The 23,353-nt window shown below is 36.8% G+C and overlaps 1 protein-coding gene across 12 annotated transcripts in view; it reads right to left on the bottom strand.

The window, feature by feature from the left end:
- SEMA6A (semaphorin 6A) overlaps positions 1-23,353 on the bottom strand; it is a 217,524-nt gene that overhangs the window by 93,159 nt on the left and 101,012 nt on the right. For all 12 annotated transcript variants that reach the window (XM_058165908.1, XM_058165916.1, XM_058165917.1 and 9 more), the window contains 4 exons: positions 13,440-13,500; positions 7,773-7,835; positions 5,864-5,965; positions 1,316-1,406 (listed from right to left, as the gene is read on the bottom strand). In XM_058165908.1, coding sequence (XP_058021891.1) covers positions 1,316-1,406; positions 5,864-5,965; positions 7,773-7,835; positions 13,440-13,500 — 317 coding nt within the window. The remainder of the gene's footprint in view (positions 1-1,315; positions 1,407-5,863; positions 5,966-7,772; positions 7,836-13,439; positions 13,501-23,353) is intronic.

The raw sequence follows: 23,353 nt of genomic DNA, 5'->3' as shown, positions 1-23,353 counted from the left end.
GGGGCCAAGTTTGGACGCCCCCGAACTATATCAAGATTGGGAGTACAATGGGAATAGATTCAAGTTCCCACTTTAAACTTTTTTGTGGCTTAATATATTTTTATAACTCAAGTGTAGCAGCACTGGCTATGTGTATTGGTATGTGGGAAAGACCTTGGGAAACAGTGGGAAGAGATTCTGCTTAGGTAACAGTCAAATAAGAGAGGGCGTAGTCCACAGCTGCTTTAATTGATGGAGAAAGAAACACAGAAGAGGCTGTCTCTAAGTTCTCAGGCTGTGTATTGGGAGATTTGCACTTTTAGATTTACAAGATTCTATTAATGGAGCTTTATAATAAAGTAGAATTCATTTTTCTGTTTCCTGTCTGGTCTACTGGTAAAGCTGATATCAGTATTGAAAGACTGAAAATACAATTCTCCTCCATCTCCTTTACAGCCCAATAAACCAGGGAGGGTCCTTTCTGGACTTCTTGCCTTGCCCACTCTTCAACTGCAGGCTATTCTCTCTCTTTATCTGACTGCTCCGCAAGCTGTATTTCTTCATTCCATCTCCCCAAGTCTTTCCCACATTCTGTTACATTACAATGGAGCAAGGCTTTGTAAAAAAAAAAAGTCTGGCTAGTTATTCAAAGTAATTTCCATAATATTGCTGAATATTTTATGGCTATTTTGACATGGGATTGTAAGGGTTGATGCTAACAGAATTTCAGTAATGAAACAATTTAATCTAAAATCTATAAAGAACAAAATTCTAAAATACCATTCTATAATCATGGCTCAAATTAACCCCACTAACACATACTTATATTTTTAAACCACTGCAAAAAGAATTAAGACTTAATTGCATTTCTTTGCATGCATAATATATCATGATTAAATCCACAGTTGCCACTTCAGTCTCCTCCCTTGCCTCAGCTGGCAACAAAACATCAAGAAGCTTAATCTCACCAGGTTTCTCCTTTTTTCTCCTTTCTATTTTATCCGGGAAAGAATAGAAGCCACATATAGTAGCTTGTTATCCTAACAGCTGAGATAAAGTATTGTATCTTATGAAATAATTTTCTGCCTACTCTAATTCAAAGTTACATTAATATACTTATCACTGTAAGTATACAACAGAAAATGAATTTATTTTCCAAAGTGAGAATTCCATGTTTATTTGTTTGACTATTAACTAATTAGTTTAAGCCATGTGATACCCTATAAATGGATAATTCCACCCCCTACTGCCCATAAACATATCTCGGGAAGGAGCCATAATTGTACTCTCTAAGCACCTCATTATAAAAGAGTATATTTTTATCCTTTTATGTTACCTGCAAACAGTGCGACATTGGCATGCTTTGCATCGTAAGGACATCTAGCCATTCCACTGAATTCATCTCCTAGAAATTCCAAAGTATCCATCTGAAAAACAAAACAGCATATTTCTTTACAAATTAATAGGACTGGCAGGGATCTTGCATGAGAATTGTTTTTTTTAAGAGTTCTTTGTATCAGAGAAGCCACGTTAAATGGCTGTGTCTAACTGACCTTGGCTATTTCAAGAAGCTAAGCAGGGTTACAGTTAGTTATTACTTGGATGTGAGATCAGGGAGCAATTTCAAGCCTGTCGGCTAGATTGGGAAGTTGAAAAAAAGGTGGCCAAAAAAATTACATGGATGTATCCATGAAGTTATAAACAATTAAATCAGCATGAAGAAGGCTTTCTCTTTACCTATGCTGTGTAAGACCATTTTAAAGCTACAGCAATAAACTGTACAAACATTGAGAAAATGTTCATAGATTAGAAGTTATAGCCTCAATTTCTTGGTCAAATACCCTAAGTCCTACCAAGATAATTGGTGCTAAAGCAGCATTTGCCACTATGAGTGCAATCTTCCCCTAAGCCCAAGACCAAAAATATATCCAAATAATTAGAGGTACCTACTTGTATCTTTTGCTAGGCTATGGGGTTTATTTTTTCACGGAGGCTCGATCATTTCAAAGGCTGTTTGGATTTCAGTAAACATAATACTGAGAAGAACAGTTTGTTTTATCTCAGTCTAGTCAGGTGGACATTGGCTGTTTTGTCATCCTCTACTCTTCTTTCTCTCATATGAACTTTTCTAATTTTGAAAGGGTAGATGTGTCCCATCTGAATTGCTACTTTGGACTACCAGTAGTACTATAAATGCCTGATTAAAAAATAGTGCTGTATAGCATCCCTCTAACTTTCAGAATCAGGTTTCTGTCAGAAATGTGTTTGTGGAAGGTGGTTCCCCAAATCTAAGAGTGATTAAAAACTATGCAAGGCTCACAGATGTGAAACAGAACAAACTAACAAGGCTCAGATAATCTATCCCATCAGATACACTGAAATTAATCAAGGAGAGAAAAACTCAGGAATCATGCTGCCTCCATTTCTATTTACTTTTCATCCCAATCTCATACATGTCTGGAAATACTCTGTGGTGTCCTGAATTTAGGAAGACTGATCAGCATCGCTTTAGCATCTTCCTTGAGCTAGCTTGTAGGCATAAAGCTACAAGGAGTAAAGAGGCTGGGTGAACATTCTCCTATGAACATTTTTCAAATTAATCTTGCTACTGAATTATAAGTAAGGCTGAGCAAATATGATTATGGCAAATGATCAAGTTCTCATAGGATGGTAGAGGAGACCTGTTCATCCCTATATTAACATGCAGAATTTATGACCAAAAACAACAGCCCTATTTTTTTATGGTTCTCAATCACGGAAGATCCAACTTTCTTTTTATCCCCCCCATATAATTTATAAGGGTTTTTTTTTATTCTCCCTCAGAAAAACTTCTACAGAATTGGTTTGAACTAGTATCATGTGTAAATCCTTCTTCTTCTGTCAATAATTAATCTGTGAAGTACTTAAAATCTCAGCTTTAAGTGCAACCCCTGGGAAAATAATATTCTACTGAGCAGGAATAATTATACAAATAAGCAGCTCAACGCAAAGCAGGTTTACAGTGTAAACCACAGGGAAAAGTGCAAAGCCTACGGGCTTTAAGATTCAAGTGTGTTATGATTACTCAGTAGTGACTTTTGCTTTATATCAGTTCAGATCTACCTAGCATATTCAATTTGCTTCAACAGAATAAAGTAAGATAAGGAATTTGAAAAACTAGTCTGGATAATAAGGCATCTAAGCATCATTAGTCTCATCCAATCAATTGTCAATCCCATGGGTTGAGAGACCTCTTTCAAGCATTGGATGATTTGTCATTGTTTGTTTCCTGTCATGCATCTTCTCTCTCTAGACTTTCTAAACGGAATCATTTGTGTCTTGCTTAGAATGGAAACATATTTAAAGGAAAGGTAGAAGGGAAGGAGCTTTGTATAGCACAAGCCATTCCAGGCCCATCTGTGTATTTACATAGGCTTTTTAGACATGACGGTAGCGCTAAGGCTTGAAGATCAAATGTTCTAATATATTAGCTTAGGTATTTCATTGGCCTTCTAAAACCTCAATGTATTACTGGGCAAAAACTCTGACAGCACAGCAGTCGGTAAAAAATTTAGCATGGTTCTATTTATAAGAAGAAATATTTGCAAAAATAATGAAAAGTCTGTTAATATCCCCCACATTATCTTTTCATCTCCATCTTAAAAGACATAGGTAGAAAATAACAGTTTTTCCAGTGGGAGCTGCCAGAAATTTGTCTGGCAATATTATTTCAGAAAGTACTAAAATGGTTTCCTGAACTGTATATGCAAAATATTCTGAACTTGAAACATTCAGTGGTTGACTATTCAGAACTTGAAAAAAGAAAGAATAGTATTACATATTGAATACTATTGTTTTCCTAACTTCAAAAAAAAAAATGACCAAAGGAGGAATGGTAGGAAGATGTATCTATATGTGTATTTGTATCTGTATTTTGACATAGCAAAAAATGGAAATAAAAATAAAATTGGCCAGGTTTCTTCCAACTTGATTTCATCATTTTTAAAAAACTAATCTTTTCATCCATTTTTCTAGAGAATGTAAATAGCATTCAGAATAGACTATAACCCACCTACATTTCTATCCTTAGGACAAAAAATACATTTCCACTGTTTCCTATGGGCGAATAGTAAAAATACTTCAAACTTTGTATTATTGGAATACAGCCAATTCAATACGTTCAGACATCATGTTTTGAATTAGGATCCAAGTACTTCCCTATCCATTCTCTTTAAGTTACTCAAAGTAAAAAAAAAATAGAACACCCTAAGCACCCACACACTCTCACATAGAAGAAAGAGACTTCAATATATACCCTTAAGAGCAACCATTTGCTGAAAGAAAACAGAAAGAATAATTTTTATGGCTCCACAATAAACTAGATGGAGCCTGCTTTTTTCCCTTTGAGGTGAATGTGTAGTGCCTGATTATTAGAGTATTCAGTTGCTTTGACAATCAGCTTAGATTTTAATTCCAAGTTTACCCAAGATATATTTTTTAGAGGACACAGGGGAAAATGTTGGATCACTTCTAGGAATACCCTGCACTCCCTCCATCCCTCAGGATTTTAGCTCATACTTTTAAGAATTTGAGGCTAACATTAATTGTATAAGCATTTATGTGATTTTAGAAAAGGCAGAACCAATGATTAAGGGAAATAGTAAACAAGAATCAAGAAATATGTTATGCCATATGAACAAACTATTCTGTTTTTTATCATGGTGCTTAACTCCTCCCTCCCTGACAATCAGCATTATGCAGCCACTGAGTGCTCAGTTTGTGCATTCCTTAGTAGATGAACGGTTGGGAGGGTTACCCCCTAAGATTCTTTTAGAACCTTTTTTTTTTGCAAGCCATGGGTCCTATTATTACCCCATTCTGATTATAATTCTTTTCATATTCACCATCTGAGTTCACTATTATGATATTCAAACTGGAGAAAGGCTGTAGCCTCTTCTTTAGAAATCTGAAATGTTTTAAACAGTGGTTGGTTTGTTTGTTTCTTATTTCTCAAATGCTGAACTGGCTGATCTCTGAGAAGCTGATCCTGGAAACCGTCTCGATGAATCACTTGTCATAAGTGAAAGAAGAATTAATTCAAAATTTGAAAAGCCGACATTAAATAATAAATGGCAGCAAAAGAAGTGAATTTTATTTGTATTCTGAGAAAGTACCATTCTCTGAAGAGGAAAGGGGCTGGCTTTATTATTACGAACAAATTTGGGTAACTGACCAGTAAGGCTGATGAGTACTGACTTCTACACTTTTGGACGAGCCAATTTCCTGTTGCACTGTCCTCTCTGTTGGCTGTATGCAAGGCTGCTGGGATGGGCATAAAGCCACAATTAGCCTCCTACTTCCATATGTTTGGGTTAACTGCCGATTCTTCGCTCCAGGCATCTACTTTCAAGTCTCTGCATTTTAATTAGCAGCAACCAAAGAGCTACTGGGAATGTACCAAATTGCAGTATCATGTTTTATGAAACAACCAAATATGATCTGGATTATTCTGCATTAAATACAAGTCCCAAATGAATTGTGAAAAAAAAAATCAATTCCTTCAGCAGCAACTTTCTTTTTGGTTCAGAATCAAGTATTTTTTAATATTAAGTTCCATGCAAATATACTATTTCCGCTTCATTTCTATATTGGAAGGTCCTTTCTCTGAAACGAGACATTATGAACCCTGCCCTAGCTCAAAGCTCTGCCTCAGAATGGGGTTGGTTACGCTACAGCAACTTTACAAGAGGTCTTGTGTTACTTTCTCTAGTTGAAGAACCAACTTTATGAGGAAGAAGGAATTTCACTGAAGACGGTTTTATACTTTCTGGCTCTCGTACCATGATAAAAACTAATGGCAAAACCTCTCAAATTATTTATGGTGTCTTACAAATGTGATGCTTACCTTATAATTCCTGCAGGAAGGACTGAAGGCATTTGTCCCACAAATAAATAATGTATCATCATCTCGTTTTAGAAGAACCTTAATAAAGTTATGACATTCATCCTGCCAAAAGGATTAAAAAAAGGAAAAGAACAGAACTACAGTTCCAGCAATTAACATCATAAATGTTTGATACCATTAAATAAAATATACAAATTTGTTTGTTTCAGCAAATTTTCCTGCCTTTTGGAAAACAAGGCAACAATGGATTTCCTCAGAGTGGCATTAGAACAACATGGCTGTCAGGGATTTAACATGGCTTGTCTTTTTCTGCTGCTGTTTATTGGAGAAAATGTACTTTAATGACAATCATGAATCAAGAATAGGACCACAGTATGGCTCTATATAATTATGCAATTTATACACTGGTGCGTCCTGGGCAGCTTATAGGTATAAAAACAATAATAATAAATAACATATTACATTCAGTCATTAAAAATAAGAGGAGAGGCTGATCCAGAAGAGGGAAAATACCACAGAAAATGCAACTATTGCAGTAGGTGTAAGACACTGCAATACAGGTAATCCTTGTTTAATGACCTGTTGCTTAGCAATCATTCAAAGTTACAAAGGACCCCCTAAAAAGTACTTATGACCTAATGTAGAATTTTTAATGGACACACACAGACCTGAGGTTATGTGATCACATTTTGAGCACCTAGCAACTGGCTCATATTTACGGCCATTTGCAGCATCCCGTGATCACATAAACACAATTTTTGACATATTTTTTTTTTTGCTGATTTCTGATATTCCAGTTTTTGGCAAAAAATATCCATTGGATAAAATGGATTTACTGAATTAGAGCAGCTTTTGATTAATGACTGTTGTAAAAAACCAGTAAAGTCAGTGGTCACTTGGTCACAAAAAAGGCATGTGGTCATATGATGACCTGCTTAATGACAGCAATTACTTAATGACAATAATTTCAGATTCAGTTAGGGTCATTAATCAAGGACTACCTGTACTGGAATTAGACTATAAATACACAGGTGGCTGCATTTTGCACCATGTGAAGTTTGGTGGACAGACCATGTAGGCTTAAAGTCCTTCGGCAGAAGGGCGGTATAAAAATCTAATTAATAAATAAAAATAAATAAATAAATACAGTAGGATGATGATTCTTGTACATCCTGCCTCATGTCTTACTGAATAATGTCTGGGTAGAGTAGGAAAAAAATAAAACCCACAAAATACATATGATCTAAAGTCATTCATAGTGAATCAAACTTTAAATTGCTAAAACATTTTCCTAAGATGATTTGTTTTATCACATATAAAGACTCTGAATTATATCAGCTCCTAGTAGAAAGTTAGCAGTGGTGGTAAGCTTCTTAATGCAGGGGTGAAATCCAGTAGGTTCTGGAGAACTGATGGCGGAAATTTTGAGTAGTTCAGAGAACCAGTAGCGGAAATTTTGAATTTAGGAAACTGGCAAATGCCACCTCTGGCTGGCCCCAGAGTTGGGTGGGAATAGAGATTTTGCAATATCCTTCCACCAGGAATGGGGAGGAATGGGGATTTTGCAGTATCCTTTCCCTGGACCTGGGGTGGGAATGGAGATTTTAAAGTATCCTTCCCCTGCCATGCCTACCAAGCCACGCCCACAGAACTGGTAGTAAAAAAATTTGGATTTCACCACTGTCTTAATGCCTCTTCATTTCACAATATTTGACATTTTTGGTTATAATGTTTCATTACATTACAAGTAAACATTTTTTTAAATTAAAAACTTCAATAAACTGGAAAAAAATAATGACTAGCTAGGAAATAAATGGCATGATCCAATCTGCAACACAGAGAGCAGTATATGATAACAGTCAAGGAACTGAGCAATGTGACATCTGCCAGACAAATGAAATTTGCCTACCTTATGTTTTCCCTTCATTCTGCATGTGTCTACATCAAGCTGTCTGGATTTCCATGTCAATTTCTTCAGGGATCAAGAAAAAAATCAATTAGAGCCTGGGGTGTTTGTATTTAATTTCAAAAAGAAAACTAGGTACTGAATATAAAATTATCGAAAACATTACATACTTATTCTATGCTTGACTTACTCTAGCACAGAAGCCGTATGGATGTAGAACATTTAGTTAGAATTGAATGAATTCTAGAATACATCCGAGGGTGCTTGTTAACAAACAACTATTACAACACATATTCTTTGTTTTTATCTCTTGGAATAGAATGTATGTATGTATGTATGTATGTAGGTCGGTCTTTGGTTATTCGGGTTTTCTCCCGCATAAAATTGGAAGTGTCTTGGCGACGTTTCAACGAAGTCTCATTCATTATCTTCAGGCTGGTGTTTACAGCGTCGTGCTTCTAGGAGCAATGTGTGATCACAGCTGTTTCTTCCTTTTAACTGCTAGTGGGGGTTTGAACTGATTGGTTAGGAGCTTGGCTGTGTTCTGATTGGGTGGAGGTGTGTTCAGAACACAGCCTGTTTGTTCAAACTGCTGAAAGAACAACTGCGATCACATTGCTCCCACGAAGCTGAAGCCTGAAGATGACGAATGAGACATCGTCGAAACGTTGCCAAGACATTTCCAATTTTACACAGGAGAAAACCCGAGCAACCAAAGACCTACATATGTATGTATGTATATACATATGTGCTTTCTGAGGTTTTCGCGGGTGTTTGTATGTAGGTCTTTGGTTATTCGGGTTTTTTCCCGTGTAAAATTGGAAGTGTCTTGGCAACGTTTTGACGAAGTCTCATTCGTCATCTACAGGCTTCAGCTTTGTGCTTCTGGGAGCAATGTGTGATTGCAGCTGTTTCTTCCTTTTTAACTGCTAGTGGGGGTTTGAACTGATTGGATGGGAGCTTGGCTGTGCTCTAATTGGATGGGATTTTTTTGAGCTCTGATTGGCTGGGTGTGTGTCCTGTTTGGGTGGGGGCTTGGTTGTACTCAGATTAGTCTGAGTTGCAGGGGGATTGAGCAGCTCACCAGCTCAAATTGATCTATGGACTCTATGGTGCTCTCAGAGTTTTGTTGTTTTCTTGCAGACATTTCTTTACTAAACTGGGTAACATAAACAGTATTAAAAGGTCTGTGGAGGTCATTTAGTATTTCTAGCACTGATGTTGCCTGGTTTGGTAGTGGAATAACTATAAGAGTAAGACCAAGCTCAGAAAGCACCAACGACCCCACATTTAATGTTGTTCTGTTTTAACAAAAATTAGTAGTATAGCCTTTATTGTCGTTGTACATCATGTATACAACGAAATTGGTTAAAACATTAAAAATTAAAACACATTCATATACAGTAGATCAAATATTCCCTATTGTTGTTTGGAAGTAGCATTTAGTTAAATAAAATGTTTAGGGAAATAAACTGAGTTAGAAATGCTCTCCACTGATTCAAAGTTGTGCAGAGCTTGATATTTGAGCTCATTCTGGAGGAACAAAGAAATATGACCAGAGTTATCTCTTAATTCAAAGCTGGAACACAGTCTGACAGCTTCTGATATGAGCGCCAGAAAAGAAGTTTGCATGTAAAAAAAAAATCTACACTCGCAGATAGTGTTGGAAAGACCATAGAGCCATTGCTAATCATTATAAATGATCCCAGCTAGAAGGCCAATGATCTTACCTGTCAAAGGCACTTTCAGTAGAATTAACCTATAAAAAGACTTTCATGAAACTCTTACAATGAGTCAAAAATTGATGTACCTAGGCAAAATTGCAATGGACTGTTTGTCAATGGATCCTGAATGAGAAAAATATATATATGAAGAATTGTATTTAAACGTATCTAGCGATGGTGCTTTGCCATCTTAGTCAAGACAAATATAACCTTGCCAATTGTCACTGAAAAAAACAACAAAGAAGTATCTGAATCTCAGTTAAACTGAACATTTCATATACTGCTCTGCTTTTCAGAATTGGTACATTTCAAGGCAAAGGGTCATCAAACATTTACAATAAAACTGAATATTTATGATGAGACGACTTCCGGTGTCCAGCGGCAACGGTCATCTGGAGGCTTCTCCTGCCTCCAGTGCCCGAATCCGGCCGCCGCCGAGGCCCTCAGGGGCCAGGTGTTCCGAAAAGGACACCTGCCGCACGGACGGCTCGCCAGGGGTCTCCCAGCCGACATACAGGACTGTGGGGACCGATGCTGGCGCGTCCTAGGCTCGGCGGGGTTTGGAGGCCACGGGCCACGGCCATTACTTTGGTCGTCGCCTGGGCCGCTGTGCCCGGTGACACCGGGGCTTTGGATTTATAACTGCAGCAGCCTGGTGGTGAACAGGGAACGGAGAAGAATTGAGGAATGGAGAAGGGAAGGGGATATCGGTAAACGCGAGTGGAGTGCTCCGGAGTGCGGGGGGGTTTTTCTCCCCTGCGGTTGGAAGGAGCACGAGTCATTCTGGAGAGAGGAGAACTTAAAATAAGAAGATTACCGGTTTTGTGGAGCTCTGGAGAGAAGAGGTGATGGAGAAATTTAGGAGGGAGGGTTTGAGGCCCCCCCTCCCTCTGGGGAACAGTGGTGGAGTCCAGCTTCCGCCTTCACTATGAGAATCTTGATGACATCACTTCCCTTCGGCTTCCTGGTTGACTAACTGTACTCTGGACTCGTTGCTCCTGTGAGTGCCCCCTGGTGGATCCGGAGGAAATTACAAGGATACTGTGCTTGCCTGAGGATTTTGTATTTTTTTTTTCAAATGGCAAAAGGTCAGAGACCAACTGCTGGAGAGATGGAGAGAATTCTGGAAAAGTTATCTAATATGGACAAGAAATTGGATGATTTGCAAAGAGGCCAAACGGAAATAAGAGTAGAAATTGTGACTATCCAAAAGGATTTAAAGGATACTCAACAAGTCTCAGCAGAAAACAAGCAGAAAGTGGAAGGTCTGAGGGTGAGATGCGGCAGTGCAGAAAAGAGAGGAGACGACAGGCAATGCTGTGCTTGGACTACAGATGGATAAAATGTCTTATTTCCTTAGGTTTCAAAATTTGGAAGAAGTGGACCAAGAAGATTTGAGAGATGTTGTGACTAAATTGTTGGGAGAATTTCTTGGGAGAGGTGTTGATTTCATGAATTGGGATGTGGATCGAGTTTATAGAGTTAATTCACAATATGCACGCACGCATGCAGTTCCCAGAGAGGTTCATGTCAAATTTGTGAGAAGAGAGACGAGAGATGAAATTCTTAGAAAACATAGGAGTGGGGCACTGATTTACAGGGGCAGGGAGATAGCCATTCTGAGGCAGATTCCCAGACAGGTACGTGAAATGAGAAAGAAATATTACTTTTTGTCAAGTAAATTGTACCAGAAGGGAGTGGGCTTCAGATGGCTGATGCCAGAGGGATTGATGATTTTCCGGGAGGGCATTACGAAAAAAATTAGTACAATTGCGGAGGCTACGGCCTACGTGGAGGAACACAAAGCCCTCCTGGAATCAGATGACCCAGGAATTGAAGAAGGGGAGGTTATAGACCATGGGGCGGAGGCGGCTGCCGCTGTTGCGGCCCTGGAGTTGGGCCAGGCTGAACCCAGAGTTCTGAGATCCAAAACTAGGAAGTGATAAAGATATTTGGTATTGTGTTGGTTTTCCTTATTCTCTTTTGTACGATATTCTGTTTATTTTTGACCCTTCTTTATTGCGTATCTAAGATTTGTAAACTTAGCTACTTCGTGTCACCTGTTTGCCATATGGCTGTTGTATGTGTTAAAAAATTTGAGTAAAATTCTTATCTTGCATAAGAAAAATGAAAATTTACCATACCTGATATGTATTTGTATAAACCTTTTTTGACCAATAAAAACTTTTTGAATAAAAAAAATAAAAAATAAAACTGAATATTTATTTTACATGGTTCTTGGCCCCAGTTCTCACAAAAATGGGGAAAAGAAATAGAAGCGACACTATTTTATGCAGGTTTAGGTTGTCACAAAGATATGCATTCCAAGTCAAGCAAGCAGAGCAACATTAGAAGATTTTTTTTCACTGTTTTACTCATGCATTTTTCATTCAGAATCCATTGGAAAACTTTTTTTTTCATTTTGCTAACAAAAACTTTTTTTCATTTTGCTTACAAAATCACTTTGTATACTATTCCATCTGAAAATAAATTTCAGCTCAACATATTTATTGTACTGCTTAATTTTACTTCATGAGCACAACAGTTTTAAGATACTTGCTCTTAAATGAGAAATATTGAAAATAAATATTTGCACTATTTATGAATATACAATCTGAGTAGCTTGATGTAATGCTATAAACAAATGATATCTAAAATGCCATTAAAGCTAACAGTTATATTAAGATTCTGGACAGTATTTCCACCTTTATCTATAATTCAGTAGTTAAGCATTCTTGCAATTTAATATTTTTGGTGAAATTACGTTATCCTTCTTTCCCATCAGCTGTGTCATCTTACCCGTTAGCTGTATCATCTGTCTTGAATATGATGTAATAGATGACATCTAGGATACTAAAATGCTCAAGTGCTGAAACGAGTGAGGGTTTTTTTTTTAACCCTTCCTTAACTATGGCACATACATATATCCTATTAATTTTGGGATATTTAATCTAGTACTAACAGAACAAAATATTGTGGCTGCCTTCTAAGTTTTATCTTTAGTATTGAGTATTTGTAGTCTTGATGAAGAATTATAAAAATAATAAGATTATTGTGTTTAGTATATATATGTCTGAACATTTCATATACTGCTCTGATTATTTATATATTGCATTGAAAATATAGTGTATTTATTTAACCCCTTATAAAAGTGTGATCATTAAACTATTTAATCAAGAAGAGGGCCGTGAAAATATTTGCAGATCCCTCGCATCCTGGACATAAACTGTTTCAACTCCTACCCTCAAAACGACGCTATAGAGCACTGCACACCAGAACAACTAGACACAAGAACAGTTTTTTCCCGAAGGCCATCACTCTGCTAAACAAATAATTCCCTCAACACTGTCAGACTATTTACTGAATCTGCACTACTATTAATCGTTTCATAGTTCCCATCACCAATCTCTTTCCACTTATGACTGTATGACTATAACTTGTTGCTGGCAATCCTTATGATTTATATTGATATATTGATCATCAATTGTGTTGTAAATGTTGTACCTTGATGAACGTATCTTTTCTTTTATGTACACTGAGAGCATATGCACCAAGACAAATTCCTTGTGTGTCCAATCACACTTGGCCAATAAAATTCTATTCTATTCTATTCTATTAAGTAGAGTTTGTTGAGTAACTTATATTTATTATAATATCTCAGAAGTCAATCAAAACTGCATGACTAGTAAAAATGTTGGAATGACCATGTGCCTCTACTGTAATGTAAAATTCTTACTTACAATCTCAGTTAAATTATTTATCCAAAGTACATAATGAAAATGGCAAATAGTGCATACATTTGCTTATATAATCACTGCAATGTTAATATAATATAATATATATAAAGCAGGTTTGGAAAACCTGAGGAACAGGATATTTTTCCTTACTTATTTTCTACTTTTTTGTTTTCACTGTCCTTGATTTGTGAATAGCAGAAACTACTTACTTTGCTAAAATAAATTTCTTCTGTGTGTGATGAATCCATATCAACAGTATAAATATGGTCCCTGTAAACAAAAGGGAAAAAGAATGCCAAGATAAACTCAGATGGTTCATATTTTACAGGAAGAGTGCTTTATGTTTATATATTTATTATGTTTATATTAGATAAGAGCAGCAAAAAGAAGCTACTCTGAAAAGCTAAAGAATCAATTTTCAGCAAATGAACCAGCAAACATGTGGAAAACTCTTAAAAATATCACCGGCTATGGCAAACCTCCTTCCCAGGCTGAAGGTAATCAACAACTGGCAGATGACCTGAATGAGTTTTACTGCAGGTTTGAAAGGAAACTACAGCCACCTATCTCCACAACCCCCATCTCAGACACACCAACAACAGCCAAGCCTCCTACAACTGACCCCATTTCATTGGGTTCACAATCCCTAGTGATCACAGAAAAGGAAGTGCAGGACCTATTTCACAGACAAAAGCCAGGAAAAGCGCCAGGCCCAGACAAGATAACTCCTTCTTGCTTAAAAGTCTGTGCTGACCAATTGGCCCCCATCTTCACCCATATTTTCAATAAATCACTAGAGATGTGCTATGTTCCTTCTTGCTTCAAACGCTCTACCATCATCCCAGTGCCAAAGAAGCCCACCATCAAGGAACTGAATGACTACAGACCAGTTGCTCTAACATCTGTAGTCATGAAAACCTTTGAAAGGCTAGTGCTTTCCTACCTGAAAACCATCACGAATCCGCTTTTAGACCCCTTGCAATTTGCATACCGAGCAAATAGATCAACAGATGATGCTGTTAATATGGCTCTGCACTACATCCTACAACATCTTGAGTCTCCAAAGACCTATGCAAGGGTCCTTTTTGTAGACTTTAGTTCAGCATTCAATACCATCATTCCAGACATTCTTCTAACTAAGCTAAACCAGCTACAGGTACCGGAACAGACTTGTAAGTGGATCACAAGCTTCCTAACAAACAGGAAGCAGCAGGTGAAGCTAAGCAAGATCACATCAAATACCTGTACAATTAGCACAGGGGCCCCCCAAGGCTGTGTGCTCTCCCCACTTCTCTTCTCTCTGTATACCAATGACTGCATCTCCAATGATCCATTTGTTAAGCTACTGAAGTTCGCAGATGACACAACAGTGATTGGTCTCATTCGAGACAATGACGAATCCGATATAGACGAGAGGTCGAACGACTAGCCTTGTGGTGCAACCAAAACAATCTGGAACTGAACACACTCAAAACCGTAGAAATGGTGGTAGACTTTAGGAAAACCCTTCCATACTTCCACCTCTCACAATACTTGACAACACAGTATCAACAGTAGAAACCTTCAAATTTCTGGGTTCTATCATATCGCAAGATCTCAAATGGACAGCTAACATCAAAACATCATTAAAAAGGACAACAAAGAATGTTCTTTCTGCGCCAACTCAGTAAGCTCAAACTGCCCAAGGAGCTGCTGATCCAATTCTACAGAGGAATTATTGAGTCTGTCATTTGCACCTCTATAACTGTCTGGTTCGGTTCTGCAACCCAACAAGAAAAACACAGACTTCAGAGGATAATTAGAACTGCAGTAAAAATAATTGCTACCAACTTGCCTTCCATTGAGCACCTGTATACTGCACGAATCAAGAAGAGGGCCGTGAAAATATTTGCAGATCCCTCGCATCCTGGACATAAACTGTTTCAACTCCTACCCTCAAACGACGCTATAGAGCACTGCACACCAGAACAACTAGACACAAGAACAGTTTTTTCCCGAAGGCCATCACTCTGCTAAACAAATAATTCCCTCAACACTGTCAGACTATTTACTGAATCTGCACTACTATTAATCGTTTCATAGTTCCCATCACCAATCTCTTTCCACTTATGACTGTATGACTATAACTTGTTGCTGGCAATCCTTATGATTTATATTGATATATTATCATCAATTGTGTTGTAAATGTTGTACCTTGATGAACGTATCTTTTCTTTTATGTACACTGAGAGCATATGCACCAAGACAAATTCCTTGTGTGTCCAATCACACTTGGCCAATAAAATTCTATTCTATTCTATTCTATTCTATTCTAAATCATTGTCCCTTAGTCATTGTTCCTTACTAAGGATAATATCAAAGAACACCAGGCAATGTATCTTATGCTTTCTTTGTGTTACAGAAGATAAACAATCAATACAAATTCAACATTAACAATACTGTCATTTTATGAGCTGTGAATGAACAAAAGGTATAAAAGGAATTAACTGAGAAGACAGAGGTTCCCTAAAATCATTATGGTACAGATTATGTTTTCTGTATATTTGCAAGTACAAAACAAGTCAACCTTGTTCTGAGAATAGGATACATTGCAAGATTGGGATATATTGCAAGATATCTGTAAAGTTTGCATAATTTGGCAAAATATTTGACTCCTATAACCCTTCAACAATCTTATAATTATTAAAAAAAAAATCTGGGATAGATATTCCTATTAAGAATTGTGGCTCCTGATATGAGAACACATACCTGGACTGGGCATTATGTTCTTTAACTTTGGGTACTCCATTCTTTGACCTATTATTTTATATTATAGTTTAGTAAGACTTTAGCAGGTGGCAGATGCAAGTGATGTTATTTAAGTCTAAAAAGCTAAGCAAGTTCAGGGCTGGTTAGAATTTGGATGGGAGAAGAATATCGAATTCTGGGCATGTCAGCTAAAATTGAAAGCAATTAAATAAGATCATGGATAATCAAATTGCAGTCGACCCTTGAAACAAATTATCAAGAGTCTTTGGAGAAGTACCATCAGACAGTATGCTAAAAGATAACCAATAGAGACTTCACAACAATCCCCCATAATACAACCATTCAATTTTTTATATGCTATAGCTGCTATATTCCTAGAGATGCTTGGTTATATGATAAAAAAGAACAGCAGTACATACCAGTCCTTTCCCTGCCCCCCCCCATCCCAGATAATGAGATTGGAAAATAAAATCAAGGCAACTTGGAAAGAAGTTAGTTAGTTGTGGAACCACAGAAGGGTGCGTGGATATTAAGAAAAAGAGCTGGCTACTGAAAAAAAAAAAAGTAAGGGCCTGATTCCATCTGAAGCCCTAGAGACTTCTAAACAAAGGCTAACAGTCCTGGCTACCAGGCTAAGGAGACACACTATAGAAACAGAGGCCAAGAAGATACATGCCCTGTTCTCCAAAGAACCATTCACAAAGTGTACTCCCAATTGCAAGGCAACAATAGAGTAACAAGATCGCCACCAACAGCAGAAACTGATCAGTACTGGAAAACTATATGGGAGAAAGAGAAGATAGATAACACTATAAATAACGTGTGTTGAAGGGCATCTTTTCTTTTTTCACAAGCAAAAAACATAGTAAAACATTCTGGTAAATGTAGAACTTGGAAGTAAAATTAGAACCCAAATTGTTGGGGGCAATATGCTGACTCTGTAAACCAGCTTAGAGGGGGCTGTAAAGCACTGAGAAGCAGTATATAACTCTTAAGTCAGTGGGTCTCAATCTTTATAGTGCTGCAACCCCTTTAATACAATTCCCCACGATGTGGCGAGCCCAACCGTAAAATTATTTTCGTTTTGAATTTATTGTGCCTGAAGCCATATTGGCTAGCGATCTGAACTGCTTGCGATTGCCTTGAGGATGGAGGCATTAAAGTAGAGACTCTTCCCCTATTAACTTTATCGCGCCTGAAGTCAGATTAGGCTAGCGATTGGAAGTGATTGCAACTGGCTTGAGAGGGAGACATCAGAGCAAAGATTTCTCTCTTTTTTAATTCATCGCACCTGAAGCCGAATTTGGCTAGCGATTTGAAGAGTCTGCAGCTGGCTTGTGGAGTCAACCATTGGAGCGCAATTCTTCGACTCGCAACTATACTTCCCATATTTCCGATGGTCTTAGGCGATCCCTGGCAAATCATCATTCAACCCCCAACGGGGTCGCGACCCACAGGTTGAGAAGTGCTATTGCTACCTCCCTGTCCCAATAAATCATATAGGTCTCATAGGTGTTTATTTTTCTTCAAATGCTTGTAGATCTATTCTCAGGTCTTTTGGGTGGCATTCAGTGAGCTTGAGGTGCCCAACAGTGTATGCAATAATAATGTGGCTTTGTTTTTAAAAGTTGTTTCTCCAAATTCAATAGAAGTGTTGTTTGATTTATAATATAAACAGGGATAAAAGCTCACAACATCTTTCTTGTTTTATTTCTTATTTTGTCAAATGAATAGTTGAATTATGTTTGACAATTTATCCTGGGAAGGTAAGACTTCTTTTAATGTAAGCTGTTTGTGTTCCCTTTTTCTTTCTTTCTTTGAGCGTTTATAAATTAATAAATAACTAAAATTAGCTGCCACTTTCTCCTTAGAGACAAATTAAAGTCAAAGAATATAGATATGCTTCTACATGCTCTTAAACAATGTAAAATATAAGGAAAATATCATTTTATAAATTGGGAGACAGCATCAGTATAATAAAAACTTGTAGGATTGACTGAATTCAGAGCAAAGAATAGGAGGATGAGACTGATAAAAAACTGATAAAAAAGTTTCAGTTACTCACTGTTTTTTCAAATAACATTAACTCTCTGCCTATGACCTGTAAGGAAGTATGTGCTATTTTAAAATAGTGCAATGTATATAATGAAATATCTTCTATTGATACTAGCTTTTAAAAATGTATTTGGTTAGCAGATTCAAAAAATTTTCAGCAAGCCAAAATATAAGCAACATTTTCCCCACATAGAGAAAAGAGTTTGTTTATTAACAAAATCAGCTTTTCAAAAGTTTTTTATGGATTTCCTCCCCTTTGAAAACAGCTTTCTTTATACGATGCCACTCTGAGAAAGGTGTGTCTGTATTTATTTTTATATTGCTTAATCTTCTGGGAAAACTGCCATTTACTTTTATGACAAGTTTAATGCTTATTATTTTCTTGATTCCATTGGCAGAACTTTGATTCAAAGTTAATAGAAAAATACTCTTTTGTTTGGTTTTTATTTTACAGATGAAAACAGTATGTCTTCCTTCTGCAGATTTTAATTGTAGTAAAGCTCTGGCAAAATAGACCAGTAAGTTAAAAACAAAAACATGCATTAGAATGGCAAATTAATAAGTGATTATCCCTGGCAATATCTAAAAAAATGTTCTATTTACCCTCAGTTAGAAATTTTGTATATATTGAATGCCAGAAAAAAACCCTGTAAGATTCAGCACAGCATTGTGTTAACTCCCTTCTAACTGAGGAGCACTATAAGGACTTATGACAAATTTGCCAGTCAATTGTCAAAAAAAAGGAAAAGCCAGAATTATGGACCTATATGAATTCTGATTTCCAGATAAGTAAAAAAAAAAAGCTTCCTTTGATCCAGTGTTGCTTCCATATAAGAACTGCCAAGTACTAAAAAAAGTCTGCTAAACTGAAGATATAAATCTGTGCTGTTTCATTTTATGTTGATGCTCTCTATCATCCTGACCTTGCTAATTCATTTTTTTTACACAAATAAAACCAATTCTAGCACTTCTGTTTTTCCCACTTCCAGTTAACAGTGCCGCAGACATTATTATGCCACACTTGTGCAGGGAAGAAAATGTAAATAATGCTGCCTCTTTCTGACCTGTGGCCACAGCCATGGGCATTAAATGCATGTTATGATTATGGTGTGCACCAGGGAGGTCTGATAAATTACCAAAAGATGAGAGAGAGAAAGACAAAATGAACACCTGAAAATTAAGTGATTTTGGTAAGATGGTAAGAAGAACAATCAGTCTTCTCATGTAGCTATTATAGGAAACATTATTTAATTATTCAAATTCTGCTTGTCTTTCATGTACTATTCTCTTCAACACTTGCCTCATACCAAAATGATCTAACCTTCTTATGACAATTTTTTTGGCAAGAAGAGTCTAAAGAATATAAATAGATTGCTTCCTGGCTCTTGAGAGTTCAGATCGCAATACTTTAGTAAAGCTAACCATCCAAGGGTCTTTGCAGTTTATACTTAATGACATAAGTGCTCCAAGGATTCACTACCACTTTAGAGGAAGTCATGTGGGAACTATTAGTATGTGTTACCAGCTTGGAGAAAGACATGTTTATTGGAATTTCTTTAAGCTAGTTAGAGTTTCTCCAAACCTTATGCTTACAGAATTAACTGTGCTCTTGCTTTAAGCCAGATTGCAACCCTATCTAGCATCCTAGTATAAAGGACTGTAGGGGGTAAATGTGCCTGAGATACAGCTAGAGTTCTGTTGCAAATCCCAAAGCTGAGAAAGAATGTACTGCCTTCAAAAACAATGAACAAGAAAATACAGTGATGTTTATCTTTGTTCAAAACCAATTTGGTATACATTAGCAAAGGATTGAACAGGAAAAACTGGAACTTTGTGGATGCTTGGTTCTCCAGAAGAGATGAAAACTCATCAGCTTCTCTGTCCAATTAAAAACCGGAGAAGGGAAAATTTATACAAGATTATGGGAATAGCTACAATCAGTGAAATGTAACTAGAGCTTTTATAGCAATACCAATAGCACTTAGACTTTTATACCACTTCACAGAGGTTTACAGCCCTCTCTAAGTGGTTTACAGAGTTAGCATATTGTCCCCAACAATCTGGGTCCTTATTTTACGAACCTCGGAAGGATGGAAGGCTGAGTCAACCTTGAGCCTGGTGAGATTTGAACTGCTAAATTAAAGACAGCCAGCAGGCAGCAGAAGTAACCTGCAATACAGCTCTCTAACCACTGAGCCACATTGGCGCTTTTATGGACAAAAATTGTGTTATACAAAGCACCTTACGTCTTGATGGTGAATCAGCGACTATTCTGATATTGTTGAATTGCAACTTACATCAATAGTTATTGGTATCTATTCCCATTCCTGACCTAGTATAGGATGAAACAATGACTTTCATATATTTTGTCCAAGAAACTCTTTCCATATTATGTAGTCTTGATTATCATTCATCTGCTCCTGCACATTGCTGCTGATTTTGTCATTTTGTCATTTTTGTCATTTGTTATTTTAAGAAGGAAATTATGTTCGTTCATGAAACTGGCTGATCCTTTATGCCTTCCCCTCAAGTTGGAGTAGAGTGCTAATTAACAATTAGTACATAACTTTCTGCAAGTACACATGGTAAAAAATAATATTTAACATGATATTTATCCTCAATAGATGATCCTTCCATTCTGCAACTCCCAGTAAGCAGTTAAGCAGCCTCAGGGTTTGTTACCAAATGCAAACGAACAAAACCTACTGTATTAAGATTACTTCTTCCTTGGTCTAGCAGGTAATGTTCAAATTCTTAAGTTAACACATTGTAATCAGGGCTCAGTATGTTTGTCATTACGTTCTATGCAAAATATACCTGCGAACTGCACAGGCAGTTATGTTCTACACAATATTCAAATACATGTGGAGGCACAAAACCTGCATTTTCATGTAAATATGGTACATTAATCCTTTCCAGCAAGAAGAAACTGAATTTCTTGCAATGGAAGCAGTGCAGTAAAGGAAAGCATCTGAGTCACTGGTCCAATAAATGGGTAAATGGGTATATATTTATTACGCTACAAATCCCTATTTTAAAATACCTCCTTTTGCTATCAGAAAACAAAATAGATTCTCAAAACATCCAAATAATCTGGAGCACATTTGGCTTTTCTTAGGGCTTGTGCATTAACTGAAATGCTGAAAGCATCAGGCACAGCATCTAGTACAATTTTTGACAAAAAGAAAAAGTGAAAAAACTTTTCTGAAACAGACAATTAAAGGATGAGAAATAAGATATGTGGCTATTAACTACCTCTTTAAATAACAGGATGATGGGTAGACACCTAACAAGTAGCCATGCAAACCTGGAATGGAGGTAACTTTTCATGCTATAACTATGTAATACTAGCTGGATGCCTGTGTTTCGCTACGAAACTATGTACTCGGGCTTGATAAATTGATACTTACAGCCTGAAACTTAATGTAGAATGTGTAACTCCACAGCATTAGAGTGTGTTTATATAATGATACTGGCAGTTGGAAGAGAGGGGGAGTAGAATGCCCCAGCCCGCAGCATCAATCGGTATTCATCTGGCTAGCATCCTGTCAGTGTGTAAGAGAGTTGAAGGGTGTTTGGAAAATCAAACAGTATTTGCTATGTGAGCAAGGAGATAGGAAGGAGGCTGGGTGTGGCTTAGCTCAACTATTCAACTAGTAAAGCTGCTTGCTGCTGTGAAAACAAAACTGAAAGTGAAACTCCTCTCCTCTGCTTGTGTTTTGCATTTGGAACAAATTTCTTTTGAGGTGGGGAGGGGGAGTAGAACTCCTTAGCATCAGAGTGTGTTAATAATAATATAGGAAATACTAATGCTCTGATGGCCATTTCAAAAAAAAATTTCTTAGTGAGCACCTAGAAGCCAAGAAGAACATACGTGGTAAATTTCAAGTTTGTAGGCTTTACGGTTCTGGAGATTTTGTGATTACAGTGTGAATGGTTTTTGCTTTTATATAAATAGATTAAAATATACTGTTTATTTTGGGTAGAAAAACGCAATGCATACAAAGTTGCTTATTAAATTCCTTTAATTCTTATTTGTCACTGTTAGGCCCCACTGCCAAAGCAGAAGCAGTTATTAATTTTCATTCTTAATAGTTATCAAAATGCGATTCACTTTTTAAAGTTTATTACATAAAGATTAAAGGGACTTTTGCTCCATTTTATCCTTTTTCCTTTTTAAAAAAGAATAATTTTTGGAATAGAGACATTTTTGTGTAATTTAAGTGCACAAAAATGTGTTTTTGTACTGATGAATGTTGAACAGTCTAAAAACCTTCGCTTTGATATCTTTACAGGTGATAATTTTGATAATCCTGAACTGACCCAAGCCTCAGAAGTGCTCAGAGGAATAGAAGTGACGATGTGTAGAAGGCTCCTCCAAAGCTATTAGCTTTCTTATATTCAGAAAGACAACAAAAACAGCAGTAATAGCAAAGAAGAGCAAGAACAGGGCCCTCCAGTGATCAATAGTGGACCTCTTTATGGAAAAGGAGGTTTAGGAAATGATCAGTTAGGTCAAAGCTGCCTTTCCTGTAAGACAAAAGGTCAAAAATTGTTCTCTGTCATTTTAGAGTGTAAGACATGGAATCTAAATCACAGTAAGACAGATTCCAAATGTAATGAAAAAAATTAACCATAAAAGCAAGGGTTAGACAGCCATCTGTCAAGAATGTCCTCTGAGCAGCTGTTGGAGTTTTGACCTAAAAGGACCTTTCCAATTCTATAAACATACATTTAGCCTAGACACAATTTAGACATGGTCCAATGCGGATTTTTCAGTTAATATGATCTTTGCATTTTCAGCTTAATTAAATACTTGATGCATGATTAGTTTATTAACGTTTGAAGATATTCCTTAGGTTTCTTTAAAAAAAATTCATTCTACTGAAGGATGCCCAAGTCCAACAGATGGCAAGAACTCAGGATAACTTTCAAACCACCAACATCTTTACATGTTCAAGTTATTGAGACCATCTTATAAGCAGTTTAATTTAATGCGTCTGGTTTTGAATAATACTGTTTTGTAATAATTTTTACTAATTCCATTTTCAGTTGCCATTTCATATAACTATTTTAAGTTGGCCTAATTTTTAATGGAAAACCATGTTAAATCTTCTGCAACAGAATACAGATTAACATATGTTCACATTCGGTTCTGGAAGAGGTTGCTACTAGAAATCCTTTTGAAATAATTCCACTACTTATCCAAAATAACTAGTCAGAGGAAGGCATCAATAGAGACAAACTATTTGCATGCAAGCTCAAATCACCCCTGTGTGGTGAGATGTCTACTGTATATTACTTTCCCATGGATAGCAAG

Source organism: Ahaetulla prasina, chromosome 2, assembly GCF_028640845.1.
Source record: "Ahaetulla prasina isolate Xishuangbanna chromosome 2, ASM2864084v1, whole genome shotgun sequence".
NCBI lineage: Eukaryota > Metazoa > Chordata > Lepidosauria > Squamata > Colubridae > Ahaetulla > Ahaetulla prasina.
Note: the sequence above shows the minus strand (reverse complement) of the source record. Positions and strands in the feature narration are given on the sequence as shown.